This window comes from Eumetopias jubatus, unplaced genomic scaffold, assembly GCF_037043125.1.
Source record: "Eumetopias jubatus isolate StellerSeaLion01/CBP00866 unplaced genomic scaffold, mEumJub1_p1.0 scaffold_5, whole genome shotgun sequence".
Lineage (NCBI taxonomy): Eukaryota > Metazoa > Chordata > Mammalia > Carnivora > Otariidae > Eumetopias > Eumetopias jubatus.
Window position 1 is genome coordinate 35,647,853 of NW_028274811.1, and position 20,361 is coordinate 35,668,213.

The following is a 20,361-nucleotide window of genomic DNA, read 5'->3' on the forward strand; positions in this document are numbered from 1 at the left end:
CAAGGTTTGGAAAGGACATAGTTCTGGCAGATTTAAGGCACAGTGTGGCTTTAGTTCCCTGACTCCCCAAACGCAGGCTTGGTTGGTTGTGTCTGCTCTTGTTTGGAAGAAGATCGATCAGAAACTTCAGGGAAGCCCTGAGACCTTTTGTTTGGGTGGTCAACAGTGGGCTCACAGGGAGGCTGTCTCTGGTTCTGCCCTCCTATGTATTGCCTTGATGTGACCCAGAAGCATTTGTCCAAGGTGCCTGCCCACCTGTGGCACCACATATAGGCCTTGTAGCAAGAACTGAAGATGATTTTGTCTAGGCGACCTAAGAGCTGTCTGGGACTATCATGCCTCTTCAGAGCAGCCCCACAGAGCTTGCCTATCACCCATGTCACTCTAGCCACCTGCCTTCGTGGGGCTGCATCTTGTTGGCAGGCGGGTAGAATGGGAATGGGTCACCTCACTGCTATTCGCGTTCATGTAAAATGGAGATGATTGTATATGTCCTTGATATCTGAGGCTGAGCCTTCCTTGCTACACTCCATGATGAATTAGGCTCAGAGATGCTAATCTTGTTGCTGTAGATTTAGAAATGGTCAACTGAAAGCATAAAGATAAAAATGATTATCACTCAACTTACTAAGAGAATAGTGGTTCATTTTTGATGTTTGTGTTTTTAACCCTTTTTCATATATATGTTTATACATACACATAAACAAAATGACCACTTTCCATATATTGTAATACAAGTAGGATTTTCAATATTTATTGTATTTTTCTGTTACGTATCAGTTTAGCCATGAGTTTTAACAACTGAAAATCCAACAAACAGTAGCTTAAATGGGGGAGGTATTTAGACATTGAGCTGTAAGATAACAGTTCGGGGTAGATAGGATAGCTCTGTGAAGCCTTGAGGGACCCAAATTCTTTCCATCTTTCTCTTACTCCATCCATAGGATGTAGGCTTTGTCTTCCTTGTCACCTCATGATTGCAAGAGGGTTGCTGCCCTTCCTGGCCTCGTGTCTGTGGTTCAGGCAGGGAGAAGGGAGGAGGTGAGAAGAGTAACGTGTGTATGCCAGAGGCACAGCATTTTCCCAGAAATCCCCAGTGTACATTGCCTTGTGTCTCATTGGCTAGACCTGAGTCACATTCCCACCCTAGAGGATTGTTGTGTTTTCAGCTGGATAAACTTTGTTTCTACATAATCAAGGGTCTGTTTTTAAGGGGGGAAAGAAAGAATAGACACTATAGATACCTAGCAGTGTCTGTCACACCTTGTTTCTAAATACTGTTCCACAACAAGAAGTTCTTGGGTGACTTAGAAACTAAAGTCATTGATGGCATGAACAAAATTGTGTGTACTCTCTCAGAAAAATGTATAAATACATAACACTTTACATATGATATCTGAGAGGTTTATGTAGTCACTGAGACCCCCCTGTGGGCTGCTATCTGGGAGTCTTTCCTTAGCATAAATTCATAGAAGGGCCATGCTTGGTAAATACATAGATTTGTTTTTGAAGCTCACTGTCTGTGAAGACTGTGACAGTTTATATTTCCATAAGTCCTGTATGGTAGTGTCTATTTCCCTGAGCCCAGATTACAGAAAAATCTGTCATTTTTTCAAAAGGTAAAAAAATATCAGTTATAATTTGAATTTCTTTGTGTTTTGATGAATTCAAATATTCCTCACATTTATTGACGACCTGTCCTCCTTTTGCAAATAGTTTATCCTTTGTCCATTTGTTTTTCTGTTGGTGTATATATCTTTCTTTTGATTGTAAGAACTCTATGTATTAGGGCTATGAGCTACCTTATGTATTTTATTTTTGCTTGAGGCATCCACATTCTGAGATTAAATACCTCACGTTTGTTTTGGCCTCAAAATGGTGTAAGGTAGAGATCTACCTTGATTTTTGTTTCCCTCCAAATGATTCTTGTTATCTCAGCACCATTACTTCCTAACTGCCCTGAAATGCTCTAACATGGTTTAAGAAGTGTAGCAGACTTTTAAGTACATGGAGAATATAAGAGTTAGCTGCTACGGAAGAAACTGCATGAGCTGCCGTGCTTTGCGAGATTCTGGTTTTTTTTCATGCCTGACACACTTCTGGGAGTGAGGACACTTGGGCTCTGTGTCTTGCCCTGATGCTGACTACTGAAACTTTTTGGTGTGAGGCACAACTACAAGTGTGCAGTTTAATACTTAAGATGCTGGTAGAGAGATGGCAAGTTACTCTTCCCAGATTTGAGGGGTTCTCTAAGTCCTAAATTCATTTTTAATTTACACAGCCTCTTTAGGTGCTAGGGTTGGAACTTACTAAGTTAATGTAAACTGAGTCTAGGGTGTGCATTGACAGCACTTTAAACATCCTTGGTTCATAATGTCATTCATCAAATATTTATTGGATGCCAGCTATGCTCAAGGCCCTCTGGTGTCTTCAGGGATAAATCTGTCACCTTGCTGTTATTTCACAGTGGAGGTGATGAATGTGAGGTATAAGTGCAGTGCTTTAAAATAGAAGAGATGATTTTAGACAGAGGAAATTGAAGACAGCTTCATAGAGGAGGCACATGTGAGTAGGGCTTTCAAGGATATGCATAGGCAGAGATGGATAGAAGTGCTCTCTTGGCATGTCCATCGACAGATGAATGGATAAAGAAGATGTGGTAAATATACACAATGGGATATTATGCAGCCATCAAAAGGAATGAGATCTTGCCATTTGCAACGACGTGGATGGAACTGGAGGGTGTTATGCTGAGTGAAATAAGTCAATCAGAGAAAGACATGTATCATATGACCTCACTGATATGAGGAATTCTTAATCTCAGGAACAAACTGAGTGTTGCTGGATTGGTGGGGGGTGGGAGGGAGGGGGTGGCTGGGTGATAGACATTGGGTAGGGTATGTGCTATGGTGAGCACTGTGAATTGTGCAAGACTGTTGAATCACAGATCTGTACTTCTGAAACAAATAATGCAAGATATGTTAAGAAAAAAGAAAAAGAAGAAGATAGGAGGGGAAGAATGAAGGGGAGTAAGTCGGAGGGGGAGACGAACCATGAGAGACTATGGACTCTAAAAAACAAACTGAGGGTTCTAGAGGGGAGGGGGGTGGGGGGATGGGTTAGCCTGGTGATGGGTATTAAAGAGGGCACATTCTGCGTGGAACACGGGGTGTTATGCACAAACAATGAATCATGGAACACTACATCAAGAACTAATGATGTATGGTGATTAACATAACAATAAAAAATAAAAAAAAAGAAATGCTGTCTTGGCAAGAATGTGGAAATGAATGTTCTTAGGAAGACATGGGGCAAGTGTAGGAAATAGCCAGTTGTATTTAGCTGGGGCATGAAGGTTGGGAGGAGAAAGGGGAAAGTTAAGTTAGGAAATGTTGGGGCCAGCTTGTGAGAGGATGCACATAGAAATTAGGACATTATGCTGTCAGGGATGATATGACCATACAGGTTTTGGTTTTTTTGTTTTGTTTTGTTTTACAAACCCTTGTGTCAAGGGCTGACTTTCATAGATCACAGCAAGGGAGCTGCTCTGCTACGTACGAAACCCTGACCCAGAAGCAGGTCGTCTACTAATGGTTTAGCACCAGGTTCCCCACGAACGTGCGTTGCGAGGGGATGACCATACAGGTTTTGGAGCAGAAGTGATTGCAGAGCTCTGGCCCTCTGAAGGTTGTGTTGAACAAAGGGAGGCCAGAAAGTAAACCAGTTTGAAGACATTACAAGCAAGAGGTGCTAAGCTACTCAACAGGAGTCTTGGGACTGAATGGGGAGGAATGGATATGATCATCATTTTGAAAGCAAAATACAGTTACTGTCACCTGGTTAGATGTGGGAGCAAAATGATAGGAATATAAGATTATGGGTCCAAGTTACTGCTGGAAGAGTCTTGGCATTAACCAAGATAGTGATTATTAACTACTGTTTTGACTGAGCATTTACTGTGTGCCAGGCACTGTGCCAACTGCTTTACTGCTCTCATTTCATCCTTTAGTTTGGGTGGAATGATCCCCATTTTATAGCTGGGGGCACTGAGGCACAGAGAGGTGTCACAACTAGAAAGGACAGAGTTAGTATGTGAAAATAGGTTTGTGTATCCCCCCCCATTAAATGGCCTTGGATCAACCAACAAAAACAAGTTCTAATTTAGCTGCTGGCTCACATTTTTAAGGTGTTCCCCCTTCCATTGTCTCAAAAACCCTTCTTGGTGTTGTTAAGAGGAATAGATGCTGGGTTTGCAGTTCAGGGAAATTCCCAGGTAGAGATGACCAGTAAGTAGTTAGAAATGGAGGTGTGCTACTAAGAAAGCCAGAGGGAGGTTGGGGTTGTATGTTTAGAGGTGGGGTTCCATCTGCATAAAAGCATTTGTTTGAAGCCATGGGAATGGATGAAATTTCTAAGTGCTGTGCATAGGAAGAGGAAGTGCAATAAGAGAGCCAGCAAAGGAACTTTGGGAGGTTTTAGAGTAAGTGGAATTCTCCAAGTATACTGCTGGTGGGAGTATCAGTTGGTAATTATGCAAAATGGAGTTGAGTCGAATATGTACGTATCCTGCAGTGGTCCTTGTGGTAACCACTCAGCTCTGCTGTTTTGCACAAAGTAGCCATGGACAATATGTAAATGGCTCAGCATCACTGTTGTCAAAAAATCTTTACTTGAAAAGCACAGGGCAGACTGGATGTGCCTGCAGGCTGTAGTTGGCTGATTTTGCCCCAGGGAATACATACACATGTACAAACGGAGACCAGTGAAAAGGTTGTTCACTGTAGTGTGGTTTATAATAGTGAAAAAGTAGCAATAACCTATATTGTTCATCTGTACAGAAATGGACAAACTGTGGCTGTTTCATTTTATGGAATGCTTTACAGTGGATAAAGTGAATAAACTTGATTTGCATGTGTTGATATGGGTAAATATCAAGAACATAAGAGAAAATGAAAAAGCAAGTTTTAAGATCACATGCATACATGGTATCATGCCATTTACATACATTTTAAAAGTATAAAAACAATATGCTGTTTATGGACATGTACACATGTAGTAGAAGTAGTAAAACATGCATAGGAATGGTACACACCATCTTGGGAGTAGGGGAAGAAAGAGACAGAGATGGGGCTGGGGACTATGATGTTCAGTTCCTTAGAGATCTCAGTTGGAAACAAATTTAAAAAGCTGCCAATATCTGTTAAATCTGCATGGCCAATCCCTGGGTTGGCATGGGGATTTTTTTTTTTTTGTACTTTTATGTATTCTCAAAATATTTCATATGTATATGTTTGACTCTGTACACACATACACACAACTGATCCTTATTACTCACAGATTTCATATTTATGAAGTCATACTTGTGAACATTTATTTATATCCCCAAATCAGTACTTGGGGTGCTTTCTTAGTCTTGGAGATCTGCACAGTGCAGAGAAAAATTTGAGTTGTCTAACACATGTGTCCAGCTGAGGTTGGACAAGGTGATACCCTCTGCCGTCATGTTTTAGCCCTCAGATTCTAAGTAAGTGTCCTTTTTGCTGTGTTTAGTACCACTTATTTTGTGTTTTTGCGTGTTTTGTTGGTGATGTCTCTGTTTAAAATGGTCCCCAAGCATAGTGCTAAAGTGCTGGCTACTGTTCCTAAGCATGAGAAGGCTGTGGTATGTATTACAAAGAAAACACCTGTTAGATGAACTTCTGTCAGGCATCAGTTGTAGTGCTGTTGGTCAGGAGTCCCGTGTTAATGAACCAACAGTATATATTAGATAAGGTGTCTTTAAACAGAAGCACACACAGAACAAAGTTATGTGTTGATGACTTGATGAAAATGTTGGGAACCTAACCCTGTATTCCGCATAGGAGCAGAGGTTCTATATTCGCTAATTTATTGTTGACAGTGACTCTAAAGAACATAACTAGAGTGAATAATGAATTGATTACATGTGTGTAAATATGTATGTGTATTGTACATTTATAATTATTTTATATTTATAAACACATTGCATTTATGATTATTTATATTCCTATATAACATTTTTATATAAATACTTTTTTCCCAAGTTACAAAAAATAACTGCAGGGTAGAGGAACCTACAGAGCTGCCTGTGGAGCAGGCTCGGGTAGGGGTCAGGAGAGGTGAACATTTAAAGGACACAGGCTAATCACCTATATCAAGTGCTGCAGGAAAAGGCCCAGAAGTGGCCTTTGATCTGTGTGTTTACCTGCGATGCTCTCAAATTCAGGTCAGAAGTAAGGCATGTCCTAATCTCTCCTGTCCTCCAGTCTGGGGAGGGGACCCAAGGGGGGCTTAGTTCTCCCAGTTGCCTTTGGCTTCTGGCTGTGCTGGTAACTGAGCTTGGTGGCTCTGTGTATGGCATGCTTTAGCTTTCTACAGAAGAAGCTAGGGAAGCTTGGGTTGGGCATATTGTGTTTGGAACAGCCTCTTCCTGGTCAGCTTTAAACCACATTGTTCAGTAAGCTGAGCTGATCTTTGGTCAGCAGCCTCTGATCATGCCTCCTTTTCCTTCAAAGTCCTTACTTCTTGTTCTAAATTTACAAGACCTCATTTTTAACCAGTTGTCAGCAAATCCCAGTTTAGCAGGTTGCTGATAAGGTACAAGGTGCTATCCTCCCGTTGTAATATAAAACCCTTCAAGTGAGTAGAGTCTTGATTTGAACCCCTCAGGACCAAAAGGATTCGTTTTTGATGGTGGGATATTAGAGAAGTTAGGCAGTGGAGGAGTCTGGAATTTAAGCAATTTAAAAAATTTTTCAGGCTCCTCTTCCAATGGATTAGGAAATTAAGATCCAGAGAGAGCGAGAGTCTTGATCAGGATCACACAGGAAGTCAGTGGCTAGTCAGGACCACATACTTGTCAGCTTCCAGGGCTCCCTGCCTCTTGAGATTATAGTCTGTAGGTAGCCATATAGTTAGCCATGAACCCTGAAAGTTAGGCTTGAGCATATTATATATATGCTCATACACACATACATACACACACACATATGTCTTTACAAAGCTTATTTATTTCTCCCTTGTCCTGTGAGCTGGGTAGAGAGCAGATAACAGTTTTGTTAATATTGTGAGGACCCCCAAAGGTTATATATTATGGATCAACTCCGTATGACAACTTTCTAGAGGGTGGGGAGAAGTGGAGTGAGGGTGGGTTAATGCTACTCCTTACTGAATTTGTATTTTAAACCAGTGAGTTTCAGATCTGGGCTGTGACTCAGAAGCACCTGTTAATTATGTTTACAAACCAAAGGAACTAGGGAAATTAATTCAAGATGGGTCATAAACTTTAAAAATAAAAGCTGTAACTATGAAGCTTCCAGAAGAAAACATAAAATCTTTGTTCTCTGGCATCAGCAGAGGTTTCTTAAGAGGATGCAGAAAGCAATAGGTCTACAAAAAAAAAAAAAAGACTATAAATTTGACTCTGAAAACTTGTGCTATCAAAAGATACCATTGAGGACTTCTTCCTAGGAACATCGCCAAAGGCAAGGGAAGCAAGGGCAAAAATGAACTATTGGGACTTCATCAAGATAAAAAGCTTTTGCACAGCCAAGAAAACAGTCAACAAAACCAAAAGACAACCAACAGAATGGGAGAAGATATTTGCAAATGACATATCAGATAAACGGCTAGTATCCAAAATCTATAAAGAACTTACCAAACTCAATACCCAAAGAACAAATAATCCAATCAAGAAATGGGCAGAAGACATGAACAGACATTTTTTCCAAAGAAGACATCCAGATGGCCAACAGACACATGAAAAAGTGCTCAACATCGCTTGGCATCAGGGAAATCCAAACCAAAACCTCAGTGAGATACCACCTCACACCAGTCAGAATAGCTAAAATTGACAAGTCAGGAAACAACAGATGTTGGCAAGGATGCGGAGAAAGGGGAACCCTCCTACACTGTTGGTGGGAATGCGAGCTGGTGCAACCACTCTGGAAAACAGTATGGAGGTCCCTCAAAAAGTTGAAAATAGAGCTATGGTATGACCCAGCAATTGCACTACTGGGTATTTACCCCAAAGATACAAATGTAGTGATCTGAAGGGGCACGTGCACCCCAATGTTTATAGCAGCAATGTCCACAATAGCCAAACTATGGAAAGAGCCAAGATGTCCATCGATAGATGAATGGATAAAGAAGAAGTGGTATATATATACAATGGAATATTATGCAGCCATCAAAAAAAACCCCCGGAATCTTGCCATTTGCAATGACGTGGTTGGAACTAAAGGTTATTATGCTAAGCGAAATAAGTCAACCAGAGAAAGACAATTATCATATGATCTCACTGATATGAGGAATTCTTAATCTCAGGAAACAAACTGAGAGTTGCTGGAGGGGAGGAAGGTGGGGGGACAGGGTAGCTGGGTAATAGACATTGGGGAGGGTATGTGCTATGGTGAGCGCTGTGAATTGTGCAAGACTGATGAATCACAGACCTGTACCTCTGAAACAAATAATACATTATATGTTAAGAAAGAAAAAGAAGATAGTAGGAAGGGAAAACTGAAGGGGGAGAAGTCGGAGGGGGAGATGAACCATGAGAGACTATGGACTATGAGAAACAAACTCAGGGGAGAGGGTGGGGGGATGGGTTAGCCTGGTGATGGGTATTAAGGAGGGCATGTATTGAATGGAGCACTGGGTGTTATATGCAAACAAAGAATCATGGAACACTACATCAAAAATAAATAAATAAATAGGAAAAAAAAAAAGATACCATTGAGGAAGTCCATTGGCAAACCACAGAATGGGAGAAACTGTTTGCAAAACATACATCTGACATATCCAGAATGTATAGAGAGCTCATAAAACTTAGTAACAAAAAGAAGAACTGCACTAAAAGATGGGTGAAAGTCTTGGAGAGACATCTCACAAAAGAAGATTGAGAAAGTCCAGTAAGCTCATGAAAAAGTACTCAACATTATTAATCATCAGGGAAATGTAAATTAAAACCACGGTTAAATAGTATTACATACCCACCAGAAAGGCTAAAATTAAGACTGCTAGCACCATGTGTTTGTGAGTATGTGAGCAACCAGAGCACTCAGACATTATTTGTGGAAGTATAAAACAATGATTTTGGAAAAGAGGTTGGCAGCTTCTTGTTCAATAACAACCCCTCCCACCCCCACCCCCCACCAGCGGCATCTGGGTCCCTCATTTGGTTAAGCATCTGACTCTTGGTTTCTGCTCTGGTGGTGATCTCAGGTCATGAGATTGAGTCCTGAGTCAGGTTCCACATTCAGCATAGGGTCTGCTTGAGATTCTCTCTGCCCCTCCTGCTCATGCTCTTTCTCTAAAATACGTAAATAAATTAAAAAAAAAAAAAAGAATTGTGCATTTCATTGTAGGTAGCTTTTACCTTAAAAATTAAGGCTGATAAACCAGGATTAAACTTTAATAAATGATAAGCGTACTCAAGTGCTTAGATAGGAAGTGTTGATGTCTGCAGTAATTTATCAAAAAATAAGTTGGATAGGTGGCTGATACTGAGAGATGGCTGGTTACATGATCAGGCAAATGTAGTAAAATACTAACAACAGTAGGATGGGAATGATGGGTTGTATGTGTATGTATTCACCGTCACTTTTTTCCTGTAAGTTTGAAAATGTTTCAAAGTAAATGTTGAGAGTAGGGAGTGAATATGCTGCTCTGGCCAACCTGGTCTAAGTCATACTATCTGTCTACCTCCAGAGTCAGAAGTGGACTGACCTCTGCCTGTGATGGAGAGGTGTAGACCCTTGGAAGGAGAGCAGGGTACCTAATGACAAGTGAATGAACACTGTAGGTAACCAAAAGACAAATCTTCATGTGCAAGCGCTCTGATCGTCCCAACCTTACCCTTTACTCCAATCATTGTGTGGGAAATAGTGTGGTATCTTGATAAACCTCCTCCTTTGACACTGTCTGGAGATAAGAAAGGGCTCCGTCTAATAACTTTTTAACCTTTGTAGAACCAGAAAGGATTCTAGAATCTAAAATACAGTTTGTAAACCCTATTCTGCTCCTTGGGTGTTTCAGGAAAACAGAGATTCCTCATGTCAAAGAGCTAGGGATCCCCTCCCTACCAGTTCAGAGCAAAAAAATCAAAGCGAATATTCCCAGAACCTCTTGCTGCATATGCTGGGTTGACATCAGGTTTATTCCTAGATTTAGGGTAGGGCCTGTATCCGAGGAAACTCGGCTTTGAGTCATCTATCTAGAAATGCAGTACTCTGACCTACCAGTTGTCTGTAGGGAAAGAAGTCACCTGTGCCTGTGTTGGATAAATTTCCCTCCTGCCTCTGGGAGAGGCATTGCAGGGATGAAGGGACTGGAAGTTGAAAGGAGTGAATTTTGTGTAGTGACTCACTGTCTGGCTGTCCTTTCTCCTGGGCAGGGCCCTGCTCTAGCAGCAGAACCTCACAAGCTCCAACTTTGGAATCATGTGTACTGTACCAAAGAATTTCTCATTTGCAGTTTTCCAAAGCACAACAGAACAAGGTTCCCTCTTCTGATGGAGCTGTGCCACTATTTCCAAAGACATGGAGGGGGTGTTGGTGGGGGGAGGGGGCAGAGGAACACAGAAAGACTTTCTCTGTTTAAAATTACAATTTTTGTCTGACGAATGGGGTGGTAGAAGCATCATGCTGATGGGCTGGTGGGTTCATACCCACTTTTTAATGTTACGTCGGTGTGAAGCCAGGAAATGCTAAAGCCAGAAGACTCCTCGCACTCTGATCTGACCACATCCTACATACGTGTCAGCTCATATACCATCTACTTAATGTAGTACATTTGCTATCAAGTGAGCTTGTGGTTTTTTCTGTTGCCCTTAAAATTTTCCTCAAATACTCTTCTTACTTGGACATTACTTAGATTTCGTTTTTCCTCTTTTGCGTACAGGTTTGTTTATATTGGCTGTGACTCTGATCTTGGGTTGAAAGCTAGGGAAGTTGCTTATAGGGGTTTTCAGGATTTCTGAATATGAAATGCAAGGAAATTGCATAATGTTGCAGCGTTTCCTCTTCTTGTTGCTCGCTTGTTACCCAAAATACAGTAGTTCCTTCTAGAAGCTTGAAGGAATTTGGCAGGTCTTACACTCTGATGGTCTATTGTGGGTCTAGAGAGTCAGCGTTACCCTGATTTGAGGTTGAATTTTTCTTGAGGTCAAACAACAAAGCTTCCTGAATTATAACTATGGCAACAGTGTTTATATAACAGGCAAATCACAGGGCTGTGGGGGAGGAGCATGTACAGCAGTCAGTGTTAGTAACTCCAGAAACATTGCACTCATGTTTAAAATCTAGCAGGACCAGAAACAAGTTACAATAGCTGGCCCACCCCTTGGCTGCATCTCTGGTTGTGACCGACCACCTACATGCTCCATGACAACCAGTTTCTTGCCTTAAAATTCTATGATCTTAAATTGAAATTTCTCACAGGAAGTGCGTTAAGTGTCAGCGACACTCAAAATGTGAAAGCCTCATTCTAAGGATAATTTCCTCATCATGGTCCTTAGGGTCCACTTCCGACCCACTGAGAATGACTGAAAGAAGTTTCATCCTTTGTCTTAAGCTCCTTTGTCCCTCAATCAGGAGCAACTTCTTAGACACTAACCATATGCCCAGCGTTGTGTTAGATGCCAGGGAGACCCCTGGTAGAAATGTAAGACAGAACTGGTCATAAGGAATTTATTTGCAGATTAGAAATAATGGAAAATGGGAAATTGTATTTTGAAGTATTAAACTGTATAGAACAGACTGTCAGAGCAGTGAGAGGCCAAAGCAATAGGGGGTCTGCAGCCATGAAGTCAGTTAGAACATCTTTGTGGAGGCAGCAGACAGGGAAATAGCATTTTTGAGTACTTGCAGGTGCTGTGAGGCTATTTTAGTTCTTCTAAGACCCCCTTGAAGTATATTACTTAGCTTTACTTTATAATAAGAAAACGTACTCAGAGGATGCTTGGGTGGCTCAGTCAGTTAAGCGTCCGACTCTTGGTTTTGGTTCAGGTCATGATCTCAGGGTTGTGAGATTGAGCCCCATGTCAGCCTCCATGCTCTGCAGGGAGTCTGTTGGAGATTCTCTCTCCCTCTCCCTGCTTTCTCTCTCTCTCAAATAAATAAATAAAAATAAAATCTTTAAAAAAAGAAAACATACTCAGAAATGTTAAATTGCCACGTGAAGGCACATAGCTAAAATGTGGTAGAACCAGGCTTTAACACCAACTCTCCAGGGCCACATCACTACTCTGTCTACCACCCTGCTTCACCTGACGCTAGGCCATTTCCCCCATCCTGGAATCCACTGAAGTCTTGTACAGGGGAGAGGATAGGGTCACAATAATTAAACCTCAAATGAAGTTGCATTTGTCAGCCCAGGAATGCCCAGGGCCACCTTCTAGATGAAATGGAGCTTAGTCTTATGTGTCAGAATGACATTCAGCCAGTTTCTCTGCTTTCCTGGACTATGAAGAGCTCTTAACTGTCAGTTATTTGTATCCCTCTGAAATCTGCCATCCTAGGACACCACCCTGACTTTCATCTCTGTTCGGAATAGTAAGTCTTGCCATTCTTCCACATGACAGCCCTTTGAGTATTTGAAGACTAGTATTGTGATCTCCTGATGGTTTTTCTTCAGTGGAAAGAGAGCAGAGCCAGCAAGACCAGGAAGAAGGCCAATGCCAGGGTGCCAACAAGTGGTTCAAATCTGGCTGAGGGCAGTAGAAGAAGAAATGGGGATGAGGAATAGATTTAAGGAATATGATAGTGATAGAATTGATAAATTGGTTATGGTGACTCCCCAGGGAGAATGAGGATGGTGTCCATGTGGAACGTGAATGCTAAGAGGGTAGAAGTAGCAGGTGTCTAGAGCACTTTGTTTTCCCCCAGTATTATTGAGGAATTATACAAGACATAAGCCCTTTATATCCTTAGGTACAAACCAGCCGGAAATGCTTGAACAAATGGGAAAGAAAGTGTATTTTTCTGTCATCATTGTCATAATCATGTTGAACAGCAAGTAGTTGTTTGTATTCACTAGTATGCTGGTGTGTTGGTATGCAAGAAGGCTTGAGCGGCCGTCAGATTCTCTCTTCAGTTGGCTTCAGGAGCACAGCCATTTGGTCACTCTTTGCTGGGCCATTTTCCAAGACTGCCTGAGTCTGTGGTGCCTCTTTTGTATAGGGGAGGGGAGACTCAGTAGCATGAGGTATAGTAACCCCTTCTTTGGTTCGGATTTCACAACTTCCTGGTGACGCCCTTTTGAGTCTTGACAGCCTTGAGTTAAGCCAAATAATGTAAATCTGCTTTATATTGTCTCGTAACAAGGCCTAAATTGTACATTTTCATTCTTCTCTAATGTAGAGATTCCTGGAGCATTCCAGATATTTGGAAGAATGACATATAGTCGCTCAGCAATGATAGATCTGCTTACCTTTCCTATCTGGTTAGTGCATCAGTGCATTGTCTTCATCAACCCCAACATGGGGGGGGGCGCCTGGGTGGCTCAGTCGGTTGAGCATCTGCCTTCGGCTCAGGTCATGATCCCACGGTCCTGCGATAGAGCCCTGCATCTGGTTCCTGCTCAGCAGAGAGCCTGCTTCTCCCTCTGCCTCTGCCTACTTTGCTCTCTCTCGCTCACACTCTCTGTGTCAAATAAATAAATAAAAATTTTTTCTCCCCCCTTTAGAGGGAGAAAAAAAAACCCCAACATGGGGATTTAAAAAGAAAAAAAAAATTCAGTCTCTCCTTTATTCTTCTACTCAAAAACTTCATCCAGTCAATACTTATTGAGTGGCCTGCTATATTCTAGTCACTGAGCCCTCTTTCTGAGTAATTCTGGAGGGTGCAAGAGCAAGGTTTTCACCTTTGTTCAAAAATAAGTAATCAGAAAGAGCCATCAGATACATTTACATCGACTTGACTTTCAAGAGAGCCCCTCTAAGCCAGCAAATGCGAAACTGGTAGCAGCGGAAAGGGCGAGCAGAAGGGAGGGGGGGTTGCTAGGTGAGAAAGAGAAAAGCAGTGGCAGCCATTTTACTTCTGTTTTCTCCCGCGCATCAGGCTGTGATGAGAGGCACACTCCTAATGGGAAGAGGAGGAGCCAATACCTAGCTCCCAGAGCTCTGGCCCCTAGACACATCCTTCTTTATCGCAAGGTATTCAAATTGGTTTTAACTCTCCGTGCTTAAGATTCAGACAGTTCCTTCTCAAAGCTTTCCCAAGTGTAGCTTGTGGCCCACTGTGACAAGCGGGTCCCTCCTTGATCTAAAAAAGCATGTCCACTATTGAGTGGCATTCCACAGACCCAGGTTGTCTTACTTGTAACCTCTCAGGAGTGTCACTTAAAGTTTCTAAATTTAGCCTGTTAATAGAGTTTGACAAGAATTCGAATGTGGTACTCTACTAGGAAATCTGTCTGCCCCACAGTCCTTGGCAATGCTGACTAGTTCTCTGTATATGTGCTCAGAGTTTCAGGGAAGGATGTTTTTTGGGCATCCTGAAGTGTCTCAAGCTGGTTGTGGTTTTCAATTACTGCTATGTTTGTATTAATTGGAAGTTTGTGGAATTACTGTTATGTTTAAATTGGATGGAAATTTTGTTCTTACATAATGGTTGCATTGTTGCCACTTTAATTACTGCTTAGCTTCTTTTGAGTTCTTTGTTAATTGCCAAGGTGTTTTTTTTTTCTCCCCTAGAAAGTGGGACTGAGTGGGGAAATTGCATGAAGTTGTGGTTGAGCACAGCTAGTCTAGAGCACTCTGCCACTTGTTAGTTTTGTAAACTTTGGGAAGTTATTTAAGCTACATAGTGCCGTGAAGTAGAGGCAGTGCTACTACCCTCTAAGGCTTCAGGATGAAATAAAATAATTCATCTCAATGCCTCGTATGGTGCGTGGCACATAATTGGTGAAAAAGTGGTTGAACAAGTGGTTGGCAGTAGGTGGTTACTTTTGTTTTTGACTGCTGTTTTAAAAAAAAAAATTGAGAACCCATTGCTCTGTAAGTTGACTTTGGATGGTTCTTTCTCTTCCTTGCCCTTAGTCCCTTAATCAGTTTCAGTTGGTTAAATTAAAATGCTCATGAGCCCCGTGTTACCGGATCCCTCAACCTACATTCCCATCCTTAGCCTTTTACCCCAGAGGGGATAAGTGAAGAGAATTAACGAGGAGGATGAAAATGATGGTGGTGAAATTTTATCTTTATGGAACTCTAAGTGGGACATGGAACTGGTGTTCTCTGCTTTGCATTAAATGTTTTATATTTTTTATCTTACTCAATTTTCACACACCCTTAAGAGGTAGGGAATGTTAATATCCTCATTTTACAGGTGGCATGATTAAGGTTTAGAGATGGTAAGTGACGGGAGAAAGCGTATTAACTGAATTAGTCTTCATAGGAGCCGTAATACAGGGACTGTTTAGTGACTCGTGTCTCCTTGAATTAATCCAGGAGAGTTATGTTCTATCCTTTCGAGACAAAGGCTCTTGAGAAGCTTACTTGAAAGCTTGTAAACCTGAGATAATTCGGCTAATCAGTCATAAGACAGAAGCCATGGCCAAAGACACTTTTTATTTCAGGTAGTTGACCTCGCCTCTGTACTTCAGTGTTATACTAGTGGGCCACCATGAGATCTGTAGATGATTTCCCCTGAAACTAATATAACAATGTATGTTAGTTACATTTGAATAATAATAATAATACAGATTTCTCCAGAACAGACTGACCATTTTTCAAGGGTGAATTTCATGCCCTTGGCTTCTGCCGGTATGGGAGGAGGTATATATAGACTATAGACTACTGGTTTTGCTTGGTAGTAATGCGCATTTGCTACTGCTTTGAAAAGTTAAAGAGTATTGTAACCTCCCTGTGGAGGCAAGATAGAATAGGAAGTTTCTCACTGGCTCTCTGTCCTTGGACAAACTGTGTAACCTCTCTGGGCCTCAGGTTTCACATCTGCAAAATGGGAACAGTGCTAGTACTTATGCCATAAGGTGGTTAAAAGGATTCAGTGATGTGTGTGGTACTTGGTAAAGTTAAACAAAGCTATTCCCACTTAGTGCTATTACCGTGCTGCCATCTGGCCTGTGTGGTGGTGAGGCTGCTCCCCCACCCTGGGCCTTCCTTGTTGGGCCATGTAGTCACACAGTTCTGGCGGGCATGGTTTGTTAGCTTTATTTCAAAACTCATTCTCTTTGGCTCATTTACCAAACTACCAGAGATGAATGGCCTGGCCTTAAAGGACTGGGCAGCACATGTTTCTGGCACCTTTGGCTCATTGATCATGCCTCTCCGATTTGGGGAATGCTTGGGTGTTGCAGGCAAGCACTTCCTGAGACCCAGGAAACCTTGAAGGAAAGTACTTTGGTGCAAATTCTCCTCCTAATAAAGAAGAGTTAAAAGTCTTGCATTTCGTTTTTCTTTCTAGATTTTGCCATTTATAAACAGGAGCAAGTTTCTCTCAGAATGTTTAATGGAATGAATTGGTCAGGGATGCTGAAAAAAAAAATTCTTGACAAAGTAGGGTCTCTTCCCTTGCACTTGGCTCACCCAGTTTCCAAGGTTAGTGAACACCATTCACCATGGGTTGCTGGTCCTAGCTATTATGAGGCTACCTGTTTCACTCACAGGTCACAACATCCTGCAGGATTGTGTTGCTGCCTCTCTGCCCCATTTTCATCTTCTTCCCTTCTCTACTATGTACTGATTGCCAGTTGCACTGGTCTTCCTCCTTCCAAAACGCTGTGCCAGGATCACAGTCTTTTGACCCCTCATCTCTAGAACTTTTAAGCATAAAAACTGATGCCTTTGCCTCAAGTACAGAAACCCTTTTCTTTAATCCTCATCCTCCTGACTTTCAAATAGTGGTTCTTTAGGAAATCAATAATGATAAAATGGAGTGATTTGTCCTTCTTAGAGTTTGATCATTCAAAACCCTCTTGGCCAACTCCTTCAATTTACAGATGAGGCAGTAGAGGCCCAGACAGGGTGAGAGCCTTACCCAATGACTCAAGGCAACTGAAGGGCTAGGTTGGAAAGCTCTTGACCAGCCATTCCAACCCACACTTGCTAGCAGGTAGAAATCCCTTTTAGGGTTTCATGACTCTTTTTTAGAGATGCTTGGCTCTGACCCCTCTAGGGGTTAAATAAGTGGTTCTCGGCCAAGAGTAGCCATCAGAATCACTTGGAATAGATAGGTAGGTAGGTAGGTAGGTAGGTAGATCAATGGATACATACATACATATGTACATATGTTCATACATACATACTTATGATGGCCAGCTTTGTACATATGTTCATACATACATACATACATACATACTTATGATAGCCAGCTTTACCCTATGCATTTTCATATATAAAGAATAATAATCACCAAAGAGAGATTTGGAAAACTATGATTTTTTTCCCTTTATAACAGAGGGTTTATCTTACTTACTAATGTCACCATATTAGGGATTGGCAAACTGCCCTATAGACCAAATCCAGCACACCACCTGGTTTTTGTATAACCTGGCATTTGTAGATGAACATCTGCAATTGATTTGATAGGAAATACTGACTTGGAACCCTAATTAAGCCAAATGTTATCCTCCTTATGTAGAACCAACAAACAAATAAAACCCCATTCTTTTGATTGGTAGATCTGCATTTCAAAAAATTATACTCCTTGGAAGAGAGATTCCACAGGATTCTGATGGCCACTCTTGGTTGAGAACCACTTACTTAACTTCTAGAGGAACTGAGCCAAGCATCTCTGAAAAGAGACCCTTGGAACTCTAAAAGGGATTTTTACTGTGAGGAATATTATACCTGTATTTCGAAAAATTACTATGTTTTAAATTTTGTCAACCAAAAATTTGTGGAAATTCATTTTCTCTCTTGTTAAACAAGTATCTGCGTAATACTGATTTTGTTTCTTGGCCCACAAAGCCTAAAATATTTACTGTCTAGCTCTTCACAGAAGAAGCTTGCCGACTCTTGCAGTATGTCATTGTGTGTTTTATATTGGGGTATTTTCTCTTTTTCTCTGTTGGAGCACTTCCCCTTTTATGATTTCTGTAAATAATTTAAGGGATTTACATTGTAAAAGTAATGAATTTTCCTTACAACTTTCAAATTTCAAAACCATATAAAGTATTGGTTTCACTCCCCAGTGTTAACACTTAGCAGTTTATAATGTATCTTTGTCCTGACTTTGCCATTTACTAGCTGTGAGACCTTAGTTAACCTCTCTAAGTCTCAGATTGTCCATCTGTAATACAGTGATGGGTTCCTACTCAATAGAATTGTTGTGTAGATAATTTGAGATCATTCATGTGGATTGCTCAGCATGTTGCTTGGTGCACAGTAAATGCTTAATGATTGTAACTATTTAAAACTTTTCTTCTTTTTAATTTAAATATACACATAAGTTTTGTTTTTAAAGAATATGATCTTTTTTTAGAGTAAAGTTCCATAGGTGATTCTGATGTATACATACTTGAGAATACCTGAAGTAAATACTGGGAAGTAGATAATTTTAGAGAGGATTCATGTTTGGGGGCCAGAAATTGCCTTCCATTTTATAGCATAAATTAGGGAAAGGGGGCAGGTAATGATCTTATTCATTGAACCTGTAGTGTGGTAGAAAATTCACACAAGTAAATGTTTATTTCTGTTTTCTAGGTCTACAATTCGAACAAAGACAGTCAGAGTGAAGGAAGTAAGTATGTCTTTTGGATAATTTTCTACAGCTGGGGTTGGGATTGAGCTTTAAAAGTTGCTACTCTGGGGAAGAACCACCAGAGGGTGCTGTGGGCATGTTGGGTCTGCCCCATTTCCCTGGTGTAGTCCATTGCTTCCATCCTGACTTACCATGTCAGTGACTCCAGGACATTTTAGTGAGCCTGACAGGCAAGGCTGTAATGACACCTTGCGATATATAACCCTTCACACTTGACAAAGCATTTTCAAGTATATTATCTCAGTTAACCCTAGGTCTTGAGAATGTAGCTCCACTAACCACTTAAAAGCCACTCAGTCGAGTACTGTGCAGCTTCCCAAGAACCTTGTCCTAGGAGAAAGCCAGAATTGCCTCCTACACAGTCTTGTTCAAAGGACTGGATAGGCAACAACTATTTTAGGGATTGCTTAGTAACTGTGTTCTTTGTTACCTTTTTGGAGAAGAAAGAGTGGAGATGGTGAAGTCTGTAATAATATTCCTCCTCAATGGGAATGACCCTGGGCAGCCTCTGTAGAATATACAGCATATTTCCCCTGCTGCTGGCTCTGAGCACTCTGATTAATCATAATTTCCAAGGGCACCTGTAACCTTGTAAAGATGATGGGATTAAAATGAAAAGCTACTGCTAATGTCAGGGCTGATGATGTCCTTGGTGCATAGGAGTACGAACCAGTTCCTTCCAGGTTGCTTATAAGAGTGCAAAGGAAATCCTTTCCCCTTGCTTCGAATTAGCTTTGTAAAACCCACTTGGAGAAACATTCAAAGAGCCCTCCCATTAATTCCAGTGATGTCAAAAAAATCAGTAAAGCAGTCCTTCTCCATGTGGACAAAAGGATGAGGTATTTTTGTGTGTGTTAAATTCATTAAAGGACAGAGATTTTCCTTTCATTCTTTCCAAAATACAGATTTTGACCAGGAGTTTTATAAAAAATATTAAGTAATTTGGTATGGTTGCTATTGGTAGGTTAAGAGGACTTTAGAAGAGGGAAAAAGTTTTTTCTTTTTCCTTCAAGAATTGAATAAGGGAAAATTCCCCCCCTCCCCCGGTATCCCCAGGTGGGATTGTTTTAGTGTACCTGAAATCAATTCTGGCTAACTTATTCTAAAATAACAATAGCAAAAACCACAGTAATAAAAATGAAGGAATATGGAAGGCTACTGAGTATCTCGCAGTAAGGTAGGAAGAGCTGAAGAGCCAGGCTTGAAAACACACCAGCTCTGGAGTCCCAGGAACCAATAAGAAAGGGTCTTCTGAATAATATCTGCAGGATGATGAAGCTCTGAACTGTTTTTTAGTATCTGCCTCACTCTTCTGAAAATTCAGATTCCCAGGAAGATAACAACAGGTTGGTCTAGCTTAGGCTGACTCGGGAAAACAGCATACTGTTACTGAGAGTTTTAAGAGTATTGCATAAAATGGGATCAGGGTAGTTTTCCAGTGGGAAATCAGGGAACCCACCAGAACAAGAGAGGACAGATGGCCAAGCAGACTTAAAAAACATGCCCATGCCATGCCCCAACCTGGGACACACTGTTCTATAATGAACGACCCGAGAACTCTGGGGAATGAGATGCATATGAGTGACTACCAACGAGAAGTTTGCTTGTGACTTGTGATAAACCT

At 41.2% G+C, this 20,361-nt stretch overlaps 1 protein-coding gene across 12 annotated transcripts in view; it reads left to right on the top strand.

Moving 5' to 3' along the window:
* Positions 1-20,361, top strand: part of ARHGAP26 (Rho GTPase activating protein 26) — a 452,567-nt gene that overhangs the window by 218,806 nt on the left and 213,400 nt on the right. For all 12 annotated transcript variants that reach the window (XR_015768163.1, XR_015768164.1, XR_015768165.1 and 9 more), the window contains one exon: positions 18,680-18,716. Coding sequence is in view for 9 of the 12 variants with exons in the window: in XM_088023297.1 (XP_087879423.1) it covers positions 18,680-18,716 (37 nt within the window). In the remaining 3 variants the exon portion in view is untranslated. The remainder of the gene's footprint in view (positions 1-18,679; positions 18,717-20,361) is intronic.